Source organism: Cryptomeria japonica, chromosome 8 (assembly GCF_030272615.1).
Source record: "Cryptomeria japonica chromosome 8, Sugi_1.0, whole genome shotgun sequence".
NCBI classification, from domain to species: Eukaryota; Viridiplantae; Streptophyta; class Pinopsida; order Cupressales; family Cupressaceae; genus Cryptomeria; species Cryptomeria japonica.
Genome location: NC_081412.1, coordinates 513,729,776 through 513,747,035, shown reverse-complemented (window position 1 = coordinate 513,747,035; position 17,260 = coordinate 513,729,776). Strand labels below are relative to the sequence as shown.

At 36.0% G+C, this 17,260-nt stretch overlaps 1 protein-coding gene across 4 annotated transcripts in view; it reads left to right on the top strand.

The window, feature by feature from the left end:
* Positions 1 to 14,396, top strand: part of LOC131047803 (pectin acetylesterase 3) — a 245,288-nt gene extending 230,892 nt beyond the window's left edge. For 2 of the 4 annotated variants that reach the window (XM_057981591.2, XM_057981592.2), the window contains exon 11: positions 13,433 to 13,698. In XM_057981591.2, the coding sequence (XP_057837574.1) occupies positions 13,433 to 13,528 (96 nt within the window). In that variant the 3' untranslated portion in view covers positions 13,529 to 13,698. Of the gene's footprint in view, positions 1 to 13,432; positions 13,713 to 14,020 lie in introns of those variants that run through there. The other 2 variants (XM_057981590.2, XM_057981589.2) reach the window with 2 other exon arrangements.
* Positions 14,397 to 17,260: the final 2,864 nt, after the last annotated feature.

Genomic DNA, 17,260 nt, shown 5'->3' with positions numbered 1-17,260 from the left:
ATCCATTCATATTGCCTTAGAAAATAGCCATGACTCCTTAAATGGGCTTCTCAATGCTATTGAGCTCCAAACAACACAACAAAACTACACCCTTCAATTATTCCACTAGTTGTTGAGTAATCTACAAACCTTAAAGGACAATCAAAAAGCTACTAGAAGCTACCATGCTAAAAGGGAAGTTATGGGGTTACTGAGGTTCCTGTATTAAAGTGTGTTTGAGTATAATTCAAAATATCAATAAATGTCCCCAAATTATGATTTTTTTACTTTTTTGTATTTTCTGATTTTTTTGAATAATGAACTAGGATAGCAAACTGAAAAAAGAATATTGTGTTGGTAATTAATGCTAACAAATTAATTTTGTTCAAACCATCACTTGAAAAAATTAAAAATATGTAACCCTTATGACTTTACCCAGGGACGCGTCCCCGATCTGAAAACCCCCGTCCCCGTCCTGGGGACGTTTCGGGGACTTGGGGATGGCCAAGGGACGTTTCCCCCCGTCCCCAAATTGCCCTATTTTTGGAGGGGACGTCCCCGAAATGGGGGGACGCCTGCCCTAGCTTTGGGGGACGTCCGTACGTCTCGGGGACGGCTGGGGATGGTTGGGACGTCCCCAATCCATCCCGGGGACAACCAGACGTCCCCCATTCTAAGGCCCTTAAAAAATATTATAAAAATTTAAAAAGTTGTATTTTTAATTTTTTATTTAAATTTTCTAATATAGGCCCCTTATTAATTCAAATTGTTATTAAAAATAAAAAAAATTAAAAGATAACATTAATTAAATTTTAAATTTATTAATTTAATTCATAATTTTGACAATGAAACTATATGGCAGCAGTGTAGCCTTTAGGCATTTTGACACAGAGATTAGAAAATCGCCAAACTCGGCGAGTCAATAGAAAAATAACACCCAACGCCTTTATTAAAGTACAAGTTTTTTTGGCCTCGCGAGGCGCTGCCCCTCGACCCCGCCCTGTATCGCGACAGGGAGCGCGCAAGGGGCGCTGCCCCCAAACCCCGTTGAAAAATATGGGGGGAAACTGCGTCGATCGAAGTAGGGAAAATTTAACCTCCAAGTCTATTGATATGCATATTGACAATGTGAATGAATTGAAATTCTGATTTATGAATGTATAATTGCATATTGTGTATTGAGTATTAACAATGTTGTATATTCAGAATTTACATTCTAAAATGTTTTCAACTTTTCATAGTATCATACACATGCTATATCCATGTTTTATTATTTTCATATGAATATAATGTATGTATGCATTCTTTATCCATGTTTTCATATGAACATTTAAAATTTTGAAATTTTCCTATATATTTTAAATTTTTCCTATATTTTATATAGCCATCCCCTTTGCCGTCCCCCGCCATCCCCAAATTTGGCAAAAAAAATTTGTCGTCCCGGAAACGCGTCCCGCCGTCCCCTGCCGTCCCCGTCCCGGAAACTCGGGGTAACTTTGAAAATTAGTCAAATCTGAATATTGCTCTTAATAAATAAGAGCTGGAAAATGTATGACAATAATATATATCATCACCAAAACCCCCAAATCTGATATTTAACTGACACAAGTTCAATGCTGATAAAATGATGATAAAACAAAATTTCTGAGTTCACCAAATTGTCGAATCTTCATACAACACGCAATATTGAACGACTAATGATTAGATTTGAATTATTGGAAGCAATATGAACCTTAAAAACTAATATGCAAACTGATATGTTTTTGAAAATAACCGTGACGGAGCTGGGAAATGATGTTGGTGGCTGGAGATGAGTGTATAAAGTGTCGTGCCGGCCTTTTTATCACCTCCCAAGTGCAGAATCGCCCTAGAATGATGTAAAAAAGATTGATTACTTCCCTGGATAGTCAAAAGAAATGTCCACCAGCTTATTTCCCCTTCTAAGTGATTCACCCTTCAAAACGTGTTAAACATGATATTAAATGTTGGTTGCTCTTGTCCAAATCTAGTTCACCCCTCTAGGAATAGTGCAGCAACCTCTAGTCAGGCAAACAATCTCTCAACAGCAGCAAACCCTATAAAAGTAAATAAACAATTGTGATGACCTATCCAAATGTGGCACTCAGAGTGAATGATCAAATCATCTTCAACAATAGTGATATATGATTTTCTTTCCAATATCCTTTTACCAAAACCTAAAAATGTGTACAAAATCTTCAAATCAGCACACCATGCAACTTCCGTGAAATTGCTAATGATGGAGGATGAGGTTTTCATCCTTAGCTCCCAAAATGGAAATTGAAGAGGATTTTCATCTTTGGATGAGTAGAATGAATATTGTGATCAATCCAAAATGTCAATGAAATGCCAATGTGAATGCTAAACCCAAATGAAGCTTGGTGTGCTCCATTTAAACCTTTCCAACTCGAGCCCATGATTAATAATTTTTTATATTTAAGTTTCAAAAACATTTTTACTTAAATAAAATAATATAATGGTAAGTTGTCTCTTAAATATGAAATTACTAGGCCCAACTTATAAAGCATTTCCCTTGCTCTTCCCATTAGCCTACAAGAAATAAAGATAGGCAAGAGGTCTTCTCCATGGCTCTAGTTTGAAAAATGGGATATGAAAAATTCATGTGTAAGGTCTCTAGCAAGAGGAAGATGCAAACCCTCAACAATTTCTAGAGTATCAAGTGCCTTGACAATCTCAAACTATGAAGCACCCTCAGGTTGGATCTAACCAACTAGAAAATTGAAATGATTGTGTCAATACCCACGCTGATGATGTTATTGGCTTATCTTGGAACTTGTGATCATGCCGTCCACTTCAACAAAACCTAGGGAAGTGTCAATTCCCTAATCTGTTCATTAGGCTAAATCATGTTATAGCTTATAAACTATGAATTCTTTTTTTACTTCTAATGCTCTATATATAGACAATCTCATACAAAAGCTCTGAAGATCAACAAGTAGACACTTAATACTTTTGTGTGATATTTATACAAATATATCTTCAGAATCTTAAAGCTTCTCAAAGATATTTTAAAACTATATTTTTTTTTAATCAATTCATATATTTTGTCATAAAAAATAAATAAATAGAGCCTTCTTCCTATTGTCTCAATTTTTGAATTTTCAAAAAATAGACAACCCTACAAATTCTTACTCAAAATTTGTAGTTGTCTTCTCCAAGGCACATTTTACGAGGTTCAAAACTCATATTTGTTAATGTCAAATCATCAGTGGATGTGTTTGTCATCATTGTCCAAGTTTTAGTTGGCTTTTGTTTTCATTTTCCTTCCTTTTTGTGCTATTTCGGGTTTTGAGTTCCTCTATGCAAGTAGGAACTTTTTGCTGTCATTGCAAGTAGGAACTTTTTGCAATCATTGCAAGTGAATGAACCTTACTTGTAATCAGGTTCTAGAAACCCAATTACAAGTCGGCACATTTTTATAAATTTTGTTCTATTTGTAATCGGGTTTCTAGGACCTTATTACAAGTATGTTTTAAAAGCAAAATGAAACGCGTATTCCAATTGCAATTGGGGTTCCATGACCCGATTGCAAGCCACCATTGTGTGAGCATTTCGATATGCTTACTTGCAATCAGAGTTTTAAGACCCGATTGCAAGTTTGTGCCTACATTGCAAATCGTTTTCACTAGCAATCGAGGTTTTGAGACCCGATTGCAAACATATTTCTTCCACCGCTCTCTTTCTTACAAGTATGCTTACTCGCAATTGGGGTTCCAAGACCCGATTGCAAGCTAATACCAATCAGTCAAGAATGCTTGCTTACATTGGGGTCTTCAAGACCCGATTGCAAGTTTAAAGTGTCAACATTTTTTCCCACCTTGCATTCTTCAATTTCTGCATTCCAAGTTCGCTATGATCCCCAGTCACTTGCACATTAGCTCCCAAGACCCGATTGCAAGGGGTTTCAATGCATGTAAAGATAGTGAGCAAATGCTAGTGTTATCATATGTTGATGACATTAAATGAAAAGAGTACAATGTCATTTGCGCAGAGAGAATTTCTCTTGAAGAATCAGAATTACCCTAAGCAAGAAGATGAGGTTGGAGTTTGTTGGCAAAGGACATATGAACTATCAATGATGCAAGTTGATGTTCCTGGACAAATACCCTCACTGATCTTGAATACTTCAAGTGCCAACATCTTGTAGCAGCATGAAGACCTCCTAAATAGAGGATGATGTAAATAGAGTTGTGTCTCGGACTCTTAGAATAGTTTCAATTATGCATTTGTAATTTCCATGCTTTTATCCTGGCGGAATTTGAGAAGCCTTTGACCTGATTTGATTTCCTCTTCAACTGCACGTAGGAGTTAGCTTGACCTCTGCCATGAGTTAGTTAACCGAAGGTAGGAGTTTGATGTTTGCTTGCCAACGTTTTTTGTGCATGGGCGGACTTTGAAGAGTCTAAGCCATCCTTCCAACATACTTAGGCAGACTTGAGAGGTCCCTTGCCATGGGCAGACTTGAGGAGAGCTTGGACATGCTAGTTGATGTGCAATCTTCCAAACTTCTAGACAACCTTTGTCTGCCATTCCTTTCCTCAAGCAAATTTGTCCTTGATGCCAATTTTTCTTCCAAACACATTTATTTGATCTGCTATGTTCATATATGATCTACCATATCAATACTAGATTCATCTAGAACAAAACCCTAATTAGGGTTTCCACCTTTCTTTTTGCACTTAGAGACTTAATTTTTTAGTTTTGAGGACACAGGTATTGATGAAATGGCTTGAGGAATGTTCTTCTAGAACAAAACCCTAATTAGGGTTTTTATCTTGCTTTTTACACTTAGAGACCAAATTTTTCAATTCTGAAGACATGGGCAATGATAATATTCTCTGAGGAACAAAACCCTAAACCTACTTTCGAAAAAGCAAAAGGCAAGCCAAAAAAATCTGCTTCTCGAATTGTGCCCAAAGTGTCAAAAAAAAAAGTTTCTAAACTTAGAAAAAAGCATAAATTCTTAAAAATAGAAAGTTGTCAGAAATGACCCAAAGCAATTGCAATCCTCATCCTTTAGACCTTCTAAGCACTTTGATAACGTTTAAACATGATTCCGATCATGATTTCTCTATTTGGCTCAGGATGACTTCAAAACTCTAACTCAAAACTCTCAAAGAAAATGGATTTATGAAACTACAGAGCTAGGACAAAACCCTAAAAAGAAAAAAAAAACAAGGGGTCCCCATTTGTGATGGGGCGATGTGTGGAATAGGTCACAACAGGTACCTAGTGAGTCTGGTCAGACTCACTAAGTTTGCCAAAATTGACAAGTCTCAATGGGTAGACTTTACCAGGTCTATGAAAACTAGGAAAAAAGCATAAAAATTGAAAATTTGTAAATGTAAAAGAATGCAAGTCCAGCACTTTTTGAAGGGTTTGGACGAGTTTTGGAGGCAATAGTCTCAAATATGTACTATAGTTTAAAATGTTAGAAAATGAAAAACCTTTTGGGCTTATTGGATGGAAGAGCAACATTTTTTTATATTTTTGACCTTTTCCCAATTAAATTCATAGTAGTTAACTTACATTTATAATTCTAGTTTGCTAAGACAAAACCTATCCTAAGTAACACTGCTAAGGCTATAGCAGCATTTGTACACTTGTCTAAGACATAAGTGCATGACTCCACATAGAGCTAGTAATGTTGGGTTGTGATACAAGCTTCTTTGTACTATAGTTCATGACTCCATATTGTGATTTTTTGTTTTCTATGCAATAGATATTATAATCCATGCGTTTTGTACACCTTAAACACTTGACAATATTTTTATATCTAAAATATTGTTTCCTTCAACTAAAATCCATTTTTATACCCATGTAGATGATTTTTACTTATGTTTGTGATCAAAATAGCTTCTTTTTTATAGTTTATTGTGTATTTAAAGTTTATTTATTGAAGGGTGGATGAAACAAGTTTTAAATCTTTAAAAAACTCTATATTTCATGGTTTTTCAACTTTCCAAGTCTAGACCCCAAATCTGAGTCTAGGTCAAAAATCAGCTTGCCAAGTTTTGTAACTGTGGTCTAGACAATTCACCTAGAATTCTCCAATGTTAGGTCCATGAGTAAAATGGGGTCTAAGCCTTTTAACCTTTATGTTTGTGGAAATCACTTGCTCTTATGAAAGAACTTGAGGTTAAAATTTGACAATTCAACTTTCATAATCCTGACACCTATCGCATTTGCACACATACATGGCCTGATTTGTATTGTAAAGTTGGCTCCCAACTTATATCTTTTCCTGCAATACTTGTGAGAAACTAACAGACGCTAGCAACACTCCATCATGATGATTTGGTCACTTGGCTATTGAGGCAACTTTTAGAGTTAGGAATTAAATCCACAAACATTGGTGTATGTGAAGGTAGGATTAGCTGAGAAATCAGCCCACTACATGATAATATTCCTAGTATGCTTGGAAATGCAAGCATAATTCTCATCCTCTAGATCTCTAACTGACAGCATTGTAAAAGCATTATTCACTCTTTTGAAATGTTTCAATCCTTCTTTGTATGCCAACTGCAGATACTGCAAGGAAAAAACAACCTTGCATATGGAACATTTCCAATCCTATGAAAGTGTTAGCCTGCACCAAAGAGTAAATTAAATATGTCACCATGTAAAAAGACTATGTTATAGAAAATTTAATCAACTGGATATGGATGCAATTGTTGACGGCATGACTACATTCAATACCTTTTTCCTTCATAGATGTGGTTGGTAATGAAAACATCTGCCTTTTGAATTTTCTTACTTCTAGTTGGCCTATCACTCTATTGAGTATTGTAAGCATCAAGCCAATGTCCTCTCTGAATTCACTCTTGGTAGAACATCTTGGGTAATCGAGTAGGTCTCTTTGACTCATTCAGCCACATTCCTACAATCTCCTTCAAGCTATCTTGCACACTATTATTCCACTGTTTCTCACATTCTTTTAGGTTAGTTAGTTGGGTTTCTTCGTAGGTTGTAAACCCAATGCCAAGGTACATGTCACTTTGTTGTCTAAATATATAATGTAATGTCCATGTTTTTCAGGTTCTCTACCAGTGCAATTGTTGCTGACTTTTTGGGTTTGTGTCAGCTTGTTCAGAGGGGTAATCTGATGTTACCAGTGAACTCCAATAGGTTGGTTGAGCCGTGTGACTCTTTCTGATGTTATTTTCAACTTCTGGTTTGGTTTCCAAATTTATTTTCTTAGGTGCCTTTGCATATTGGCAATGTCATGTGAAATACTTGCTAAGGGAATCAAGACGTGGCAAATACTAAACAAAAATGTGTCTAGCTTGTGTTTTGAAACAACCTCTGTCTTTGGTGTGGTTTCATAACGTATATGTCACTTTTTGGAATTTTGGTGGAACTTGGACATGACAGTGCCACACACAAAGTGCACCTTTTCTAATCTTCAAGAGTTTTTGGTTTGGTGGGTCATTAAGGGATTTGCCTTGGGTACTAGCTTCTCATCTGTAATGCCCCCAACAAGATTGTTAGTAGGAAATCACCAACTTTTACAATCAACACAAACCTAAGCTCCTACTCCTAGCATTAAGAAGGATTCTCATCATGCTCATCTCCTCCATTATTGGTGCCTTTTCTTTAGATGACATTGTTAATTTAATTCGCATCACAATATTTAGTAGCAAATACATCATCTTTCGAAACTAGACCAGATTCATTAGTCTATGGGGCATTTTTGTAGGACCTCTTACCTTTGTCCAGATTACATAAATTTTCTGCTTTGTTATTATCATTATAGTTGCCATGGCTCTGCAAGCTACCTATCTTAAAATCATATGGCCTTTCATTTCCAGCTGTTTCCATTCAGAGACTCACATTATATGCTCCCATGAGTCTAAGATATCCATATACCTCCAATTCAAGTGAAGAGAATGGTAGGGGGAAATTTGGTGTTGTTAATGCAGTTACCAAACCAAAGACAAATCTGGCAGAATGAATGCAAGGAAGGGATGATTCAGGGGGATGATACCATGTCAAACATGTAACACAACAAATTAAATTCAAAAAACGGACCTAATACTTCCTACCAACCACTACCACAATATAGATATTCATATAGTTATAGTCAAAGGAATGCAAAACAACAACAAAATAATGCCTAAGACATCAAGCAAACAAAGAATGAGAGGTGCAAGATGGTGAAGTGAACTAGTTTGATTCAATTGCAGGAACTAGCGCAACTCCAATAGCATCAATGAAGGATGATTATCTGTCTTCCTAACCAAAAGAATGCAAAACAATCACAAAATAAGACTTAAGACACCAAAGCAAACAAAAAATGAGAGTCACAAAATGATGAGAAGTTCATCGGGGGTGGACCCTAATGGATAATGACTCACTAGACTCATTGAATAAACATTACACAGTGACAAGAAATAGTGCAGCTTCAAGAACATCAATGAAGGATGACTATTTGTCTTCCTCACCAAGCCCAAGCACTCCACTACTTACATTCTTCGAGAAGCTTATTTTCTCTTCATCCATTCTCCTAATTATCTACACAGTTTGTTAGTGTTTAAGAAAATGTTTGTCTTCTTTTGGAAACCATTTAACCATCCTTGCTTATAATTTGCAGAATGTGTGATAGGGAGCTTGATAGGGAAGTGCTCACAAGGTTAATTTGTTCAAAAATGATCAATTTGTTTCCAAAGACTTATAGATTATGTTGTATATGATTACTCAATCTGCCTGATTGTCATGATGCCAAATACTCCATGGTTTTCTTGCCTAGCAAACTCCCTTACTGGTGATGACTCTTTCCCATGCACAAAACTACTAAAAATGCTTAACCCTTCCAACTACACTTGCTCATGCTTGGCTCTTGGGGCCTTCAACCTTCAGTTTCAATGTGTACTAGGGGTCTTCCACATGGAAATGCAGAGGCAGTAAGGTAATGTTCATCATTGAATGCTCATCATCTTGTTTTAGGTCTATAACCCTCAACTTACTCAAACTCATTAATAAGGCTCAACTACCCCAAATGAGACTGCACACTGTCTATGGATCCCAAGTACTCTTGTTACACTGTTTGAAATGTTTTCATTATGCTTCATAAGCCTCCAAGTTCCATTTTCCCATCGGGTTCATGCATTCTACAAAACTGTCATTTTGTTGTGTGTTATGCAGCAGGGCTACTAGCCCGTGGAGGCCTAATTGGCCTTGTTTTGCTCCCTCCAGCCAACGATAGCCTTTTTAACCACAAAGCAAGTTTGGGATGGTGTTTTGGGAGTGTATGCTCAAGGATTTTTGAGGTTTAGCCCACTGTTAGTGTAGTTTTCAGACTGTCCACTTTTTATGGCATAATTTGAGGGTTTTGTAGGGTTTGGAGTGCTTCTACCATAGTTACTCTCCTTCAAACTTGTTTCAGACTCCCTGGCTGCTTAGATACCTCTGCCACACCATATTGAGGCTTTCCCTGCCTTTGTTGGACAGGCATTATGCCAAACACTTGGCAAACAAGAAGGAAAACAGTCACTGTCACTGTCTTTTGACAGTCAACTGCTGTCTTCACTTTAAAACCTGCACAAGGGAGTATTTGTATAGAGAGAATACCTCAAAGAGGTCTGAGAAGCATTAAAAGAACTCCTATTACATTTCCCTTAGTGTTCCAAGGCGTGGATAATGCTTTGAAGCATTCCATTTAGCAAAATGACAACAAATTTCACAAAAACAATGAACTCATTGTTTTGTCTACAAAATGAGAATGATTACAAGGTGTAAGCTATTCTAATACATCAAGATGGTGTTTCAAATCCTTGGTCACATGTCCAGACCTCTGCCTCAATGATTTGTCCATTCCAAATTACCTTTGGATGACAATCTTGAGTTTCAATCATGAACTAGCCTAGTTGCTCCAACTTGCCTAGTTCACACTCAAATGCATCTTCAAACCATTCTCCTAGCACAAAAAGAGAGGAATGTACATTATATATAGATGGTTCAACTTGGAAGAATCCATTGGAGGGATCCCAGACCTGGATCAACCAAGTTGACACATTTTACAACTCCAAACCCCTGGCAGGGCAGCAGATACACAGTTTACAAATATTTTTGAATAAGCACCTTGCAAATGGAAAACTAATGAAACAATTACATGAGAAGCCTTGTTACACCAACATATCAACTTCCAAGAAGGTACAGTACGGATTTGTACAGCTATTGTACGGACTGCCCTTCAAAAGGAACAAAAAACAGTCATAAAAGCCAAAAAAACTTGTTTTCTATTGAGTTACTCTTGCAAATACAATCACCAACCCTTTCCAAGGCAAAGGGAGGCCTTATATAGTTTCTCCAGTTGGTTTCCACTCCCTTGTACGGACAAGAGGCTTCAATAATTATATTTTTCAAGAAAATGACAATTTTGACAACTTTCTTAAGCCAAATGACAACTTTTATTGCTCACAAAGGCATTTTTGACAACCTAGCCTTATCAACTTGCCTAAACAACTTAGACATGCTTGGAAACACTAAAAAAACATGTTTGATGCTCTTGAAACCATTAGGAGACCTTTTTGGCAATTTTTCACATTTTTGCCAAAAATTGTCAACTGAAGGCCTGAAATGCAAGATTTGATCTCTTAAGCCCAAAAGGAGATCAAAACCACTAAACATGATCCAAAACAACCTAACACAAGACTTTACAAACATAAAAGCATGAAATACCCAAAAATGGGAGTTTGACTCAACTAGGTGCTCCTTCACCAATGTGACCCCACAGGCAATCTGTTTATCAGAAAGCCAATGGTTAGATATTTTTTCAGAAAGCTAAGTTCTTATGACAGACATTCTTGAGGAATTACTTTTTTTTTACAAAACTCTTTATTTCTTACCCTTCTTATAATGTGGATGAGCACTTCTAGGTGGGGTTGTCAAGCCATTTTTTCTTCTAGAGCTCAGAGAGTTCACAAAGCATCAAATGCACCTTCTCTTTTTAAAGATTAATGATGGGGCATTTTTAGCTTTCAAAGCTTTTTACTACTGAAACCTTTGCAATTGGTACATTTTGGATTTGTCAATAATATTTGAGCTTTTGGTGTTGCATCCTTTATCGTTCTCAAAGTCCCATCAATTGTTAGACCAGCCTTGAATCCTAAAAAGAAAAGAAATGAAAAGGAAACATATTTTATGGTCTACACGGTTGAGTGACTTGGCTTATAGATGACTTTTAATATATGGGACTACCTCATATTCTTGCCATATGGGAGATACCTAAACATGCTACAATAGCTACAGGATTTGAATTTATAACCTCTCTTTTGAAAACATAATTTTTTTATCAACAAATCGACTCAAAATAAGCATAACTTAAAAAATCTTTGATTTATTTTGGAGAGCAAAAATACATCGTAGAGCCAAAGCTCTTCCTAATGCCATTTTTTTACTATGTAGTATCAATATAATTATGAATTTATGATATATAAAATAGTAACACTTTTACTATAATGTATTATTCTTTTCTATCTTATTTAAGGTATAATGGAGAAGGGTGGAAATTGTAGAATTTTGCAGCTATCCCTGCAAAATAAAATAGATCTAGTAGAAAAGAAAGAAGCAAACTTGCAAGCAAAATAGAGAAGAAAATCAAAACTGAATGAATTCTATCATCTTCATTTTCATTATCAAATTTGAATGAATTACAAGTGATATATAGATCACAAGAGCAGAAATTATGCACAAGATGTATGAAATTTTTGTAGATCAACAACTATTTGCATGAAGCAGAACTGGAAGATGAAGAGGGAGTTAAAAAACTATAACTCCTTTGTTAGCTTAAACAAGAGCAACTCAGAACTACGGAGATACTGGAAATCAACCATAAATCAGGGAGAGGACTGTATGTTAAGTTGCACTAACACCCCCCCTTAAGCCTAACTAAGGAGAGATAGGAGAGATATGGGTCCTGGCAACAAAGTCTGATTAGGATCCCAATTACAAAGAAGATAGGAGAAAATCCAATTGGGAAAAACTCCTAACCATTATTCAAACTAAAGAAAAAAGATGCAATTGCCGATGAAGAAGAAAAATTGCAAATGAATCCACACTGCAACAGAATTGTATCAGAATCATAGAAACCACTGCATGAGTACCTCTAGGATACTTTGAAAATGCAGTTGTACATATATTGCATTGCTCAAATGGATGAACAGATAGGTACACGATCTCAAAATATAGAAACTGATCATTTGAAGACATGAAGATATGAATCTGTAGAAATGTGCTTCAAGCTGAAGAACTACAAAGAAGACATCCGAATGGGATGATACCATTGTTTATCCAATGCTCAATAAAATCCCACTAGAAAGAATCTCTGGAAGCACTCGAGGATGCGACTTTGGAATCTCATGTAGTCAGGAACCCTGCTAGAAAGAATCTCTAGGAGAAAACAAAGTTGCAACATTGGAATCTCATATAGACAGGAATTTAGAACAAAAGAACATTTTTGGCTATCAATTGGAGGAAAAATGCAAAACTTAGTGGTTAATAGAAACTTTGATCTTTTATGTTTATTCAGGAAACTTATTAAAGGAAACCTATGCTAGATGCTTTAGGCAGAAACCTCATATAAACTTTCTCAAAGTTCAATTTTTACAAAGCCCCAAATTTTCCAGATCTTTATCATGTCGTGCTTGCAAAGCACATACAATTTTTAAAGAATCAATATAGGAAAAAAAAAAAGCAAGGAGCATGCAAAAATTAGGGGAAGAATATGCATGCATCTAGAAATAGAGGTCTACGTCAGCTTCCATGATGATGGTAATCTTCAAAAATCTACCTGATACTTTTTCTTTCTAGCAATCAAAATAGAGAAGAAAATCAAAACTAAATGAATGCTATCATCTTCATTTTCATTAACAAATTTGAATGAATTACAAGTGATATATAGATCACAAGAGCAGAAATTATGCACAAGATGCATGAAATTTTTAGAGATCAACAACTATTTTTATGAAATAGAATTGGAAGATGAAGAAGGAGCTAAAAAACTGTAACTCCTTTGTTAGCTTAAACAAGAGCAACTTAGAACTATGGAGATACTGGATATCGACCATAAATCAGGGAGAGGACTGTATGTTAAGTTGTGCTAACAGAAATTGCATTAAAATGTGATTCCTGAAATGATGGGGAAGCGAAGGCTTTACATTTTTTTATGTTTGTTATTTACATTGACAAGGAATACTAACCTAAGTTTTTGGCATTGATTATTTTTTTATTTTTTTTTTTATTTCTAATTCAAAGCATATTAGCTGGAAAAGCAAATTTGTACAGGAATAGATTTTCTTCCTCGTTGATATTTTGTTTTCCCTTCTCCCTACTTGTTACAATTTCACACTGAACATGTGCGTATATATTCATGGTTATCGTTATACTCATCTTCACTTTTGTGTATGTTTTAAAGACCATTGCAGAGTCTGTGGGAGATTGGTATTTTGAACGGCGTACTGTAAAGGAAATAGATTGTCCCTATCCATGTGATAAAACATGTCCATCTTAATTTTTAATAGTTCATTACTAAGCCTAGATTGAACGGTCACCAATAATCTCTGTTGCTCTTTGTCGAAGGCAAGACACCTAATATAATTGTTTGTATTGAGAACAGTTCATATAGTTCAAATATTTTTCAACAATAAACTATTTAAAGTTATCAGTTTCTTTGAATCATGTAATTTCTTTGCTTTCTCTTAATAGTATGTTGTTTCAATAAATAGCGATGTAGCCGATGAAGAAGTTTGTCATGCTTTGCTTACATTAATTTTATATTAAAATACATCACATAGTAACGAAGAATATTAGTTGGTATTTTTAGTATAGAAAGTGAAATAATAATATTTTTTATTAAATAAAAAAAAGGTGATAAATCTAAGACAATACTATATGGTCTATTGTCTTCTTTCAAGCTTTTAGGTGTATCGTGTTCTTTCAAGTTTTTAAGAGTGTATATTATATAATCAATAATCTAAATATAATATAGAGATACCATAAGCAGGAAAAGGAGTGGGAAGAAGCGGTTTGAATCAGCATTGAGAGGAAAGGTGTTGTTTGCTGCTTAAAGGGGTGACGAAGACGAACACGATGGGAAGGATGGAGGTACTGACGATGACTAGTTGGGCAGAGATGAAATGGACGAATTGAACGGCAGCCTAGATGGCGAGAAGCAAGAATATTTATTGAATATTTGACTAGAATCTGAATAGTTATCCCATGACCATTAAGTTTCAAAGCTTGTTGTTAGGAATACTACTTGTAATCCATATGTTTCTGCTGCTGGGAAGCTTAGTGAAGCCTCTAGCATCGGCAGTTTCTCTTGCTCCATGAGTTTGCAGGGAAGGGCTAGTGTGTTGTTGCATCGTTGGATCTGTTTGAGTTTGGAGGGATCCCTGCTCTTTCTCCTTGCTCAAAATATAAGGTAAGAAACGTTCCATGTGCTGATTTTACCACAGGTATCGATTTTTTCTTTTATTGTTGCATATGGGTGCCCATCTACGTATTGTCCATTAATTGATTGTATGTGTTCATCACTTCAATTATATATATTGGTGGTGTCCCTTCATTAAGGATCACCACTCTTGGTCCAATAATTATATATATTATAATATAATATAATTTCAATAATAATAATAATAATATTACTATAATTATTATATCAGAATAATTATCACAACCTTTATGTTATCTATGTCGGCCTGTAGGATTCTAATCAACACTCCATCTTAGCCGATTAGGCCACTTACACATTTGTCTTCCTTAGATTGGAAGTGATAACTGATGCTCCCAATCTTCAACACCATGTGGGGTTGATGATGGATCCCGTCCTACCCCTTGTATGGAAGGGGAGGTGGCTCGTATCCCTCTCTTTTTGGCAAGGCTTGTGATAGCTCTGGGCCCCTTGTTTGGCAAATGAGGCAATTTCAAAAGGCTGCAAATTAGGGATGCTCCAAATGTTGTAGGTGTTATTGTTCCCAAAGGGATAAGGAGTTTGGACCTTAGTGTGAGCAAGAGATCCTACCCAAATGTGGCCAATGGTAAGTTCTTCTCTAGCCCTCTTATGTTGAGCCCCTTGGAACTGGTTGTGATTAACTAATGCCTTCAGATTAGAGTCCCTAACTTAGTTGTGAAAAGATCTTCCTCCAGGCTATAGAATGCTTTTAGCTACCAAGTGAAACATCGATGTGTTAAGTAGATGGGCTTTAGAGGAAATGGAACCCATTTGGCCAACTGGAGATCTCGACTTTGTCTTGTGGCTGCTTTCTATTCTCCTTTCCAAATCATGACAATTTTATCATAAGCCTTTCGAGAGATCCTTGGTTGTTAGGACATTTGGGTTCTTCCTACAAAATTGGAAATTGAGTATTGACCAAGAGGAGTGCTTTAATAGGATTCTCATTTGGGTTAGGCTTCCGGATCTACTACTGGAATGTTAGGAAGAAATGGGTTTAACATGTATTACTAATTCTTTTGGAAGCTCATTTGTATTGATTTTATGATTAGATTCAACATGAATGAATGAATGATAGATTTTAGTGAAGTCTACAAGATCAATGGGTCTAAGTGACCGAGAACCCTATCTTTAAGTAATCTTCGATTTTTTTCGATGTTGGATCTCTTATTGTAGATCTTCACCAAGAAGTTGGTCGTCTTGTTGATCTTTTCTCCCTCAAATAACTCATGAAGGATCCAAACTTTCAAGTTGCTTTCATATTGAGGATGGATATTCCCATAGGTTGTGCACTCTATGATAAAGTGTCATTTTGTCTTCAGCACCCCTTTGCTACAGAATTTGCATGTTCTATATCCCCAAACTTCCTTAGGTATTGTCCATCACCCAATCTTACACCTAAGGTGATGTGATCCAGTCCTCAATCACGCAATTAACAACCTTGCTTTTCCCTTAATAGTTGCTCCAAAATATGTTTTATCATTGTGTGCCCAATTTGGGTTAATATATTTGATGTATTGAGCTATCTTTTGACCAATTTGCTTTTCCCATATGGAAATCCTAATTTTTTTTGCCACATAATTTTATTTCCTCATTGGTGTCAAGATACTCTTGCAAATTGATATTCCACTTGTTCAATCATTTGTTATTTTTCTTCATCCAAGTTTTCTTCCTTCGGCCTAATTCCTCCTCCACAACTATTTTGGGCCAGTGATGATTATCCTTGTTTTCAACATTCTTTAGATCGCTTAGCAACCAAGTTATTGTTGTTACCTCCCACGATAAGGTTCTTGCTTCATCCAAAAGAATCTCATAAGGGACCATGGTTTTGACTTTGAGACTACTTGTGATTCGATGTTTTTTGGATTCTTTCAACTTGTCTCCATCTATAGTTTGACATACTACTTCCCCATATTTCATAGCCATAGAAGATAACTGGTGTGACTAGCAAACCAAAAAGAGTTTTCTTGGTTTTCCAATCCCAAAGTCAACTTTCTTGCATCTATTTTGGAGTGCGTAAGAAGCTTTCCATCCTTTGTGTACTCTTTTTGCTCAACAAGTCTCCCAACTGATCTTGTAGTGAAAGTCAATCCAAAGATATTTGCATTCTTTCACTATTTCCAATGGACTACCTTCAAAAAGTAAGGTATGTTGTTTCTCTTTCATTTTTAGTGAAAAATCATGACTTTGATCTTGGTGGTGTTCCCTTGCATCCCAACCTCTTAGCAAAAGAGCTCCAAGGCCCTCAAATGATCTTTCATCCCAGGGGTTGTTTTTGAAATTAGGATAAGATCATCAACATATAAGAGTAGCTTCACCAAATAACCTATCTATTGAGTACCCTTCCTTTTCATTGTGCTTAACCATTCTTCCAATTTATCAATGTATAAACCAAAGTGGGGGATAGAGGAAGCATTTGTTGTTTTCTAGATTTTGTTTGGATTAAAATGTAGATAAGGAGCTCCTAAATTCAATTGTCTTCTAATTGTGGTGTTTGGGTGTAGAAGATCAAGTTTGAGGTGGCCTCAAATGGTCATCAAAAGTGTCAAATAGTTGGCCTCTCAATCATTGTTTGCTTGGGTATTGGGAGGAAGCAAAATTCTTGGAAAAGGAAAAAAGTAGTTTTTTATTCCTTTGGGTAATGAACAAGTGCCTTCTTTATAAAAGGTTAAGGAGACCAACTAAATGGAGAAAAAAATAGAAAACCTAGTGTCTATTGATGACAGGTGTACAAAGGTAGTTGAAGGGGAGGGGATTGTATGTAGTGGTGGTATGGTGAGTCCTACTTGC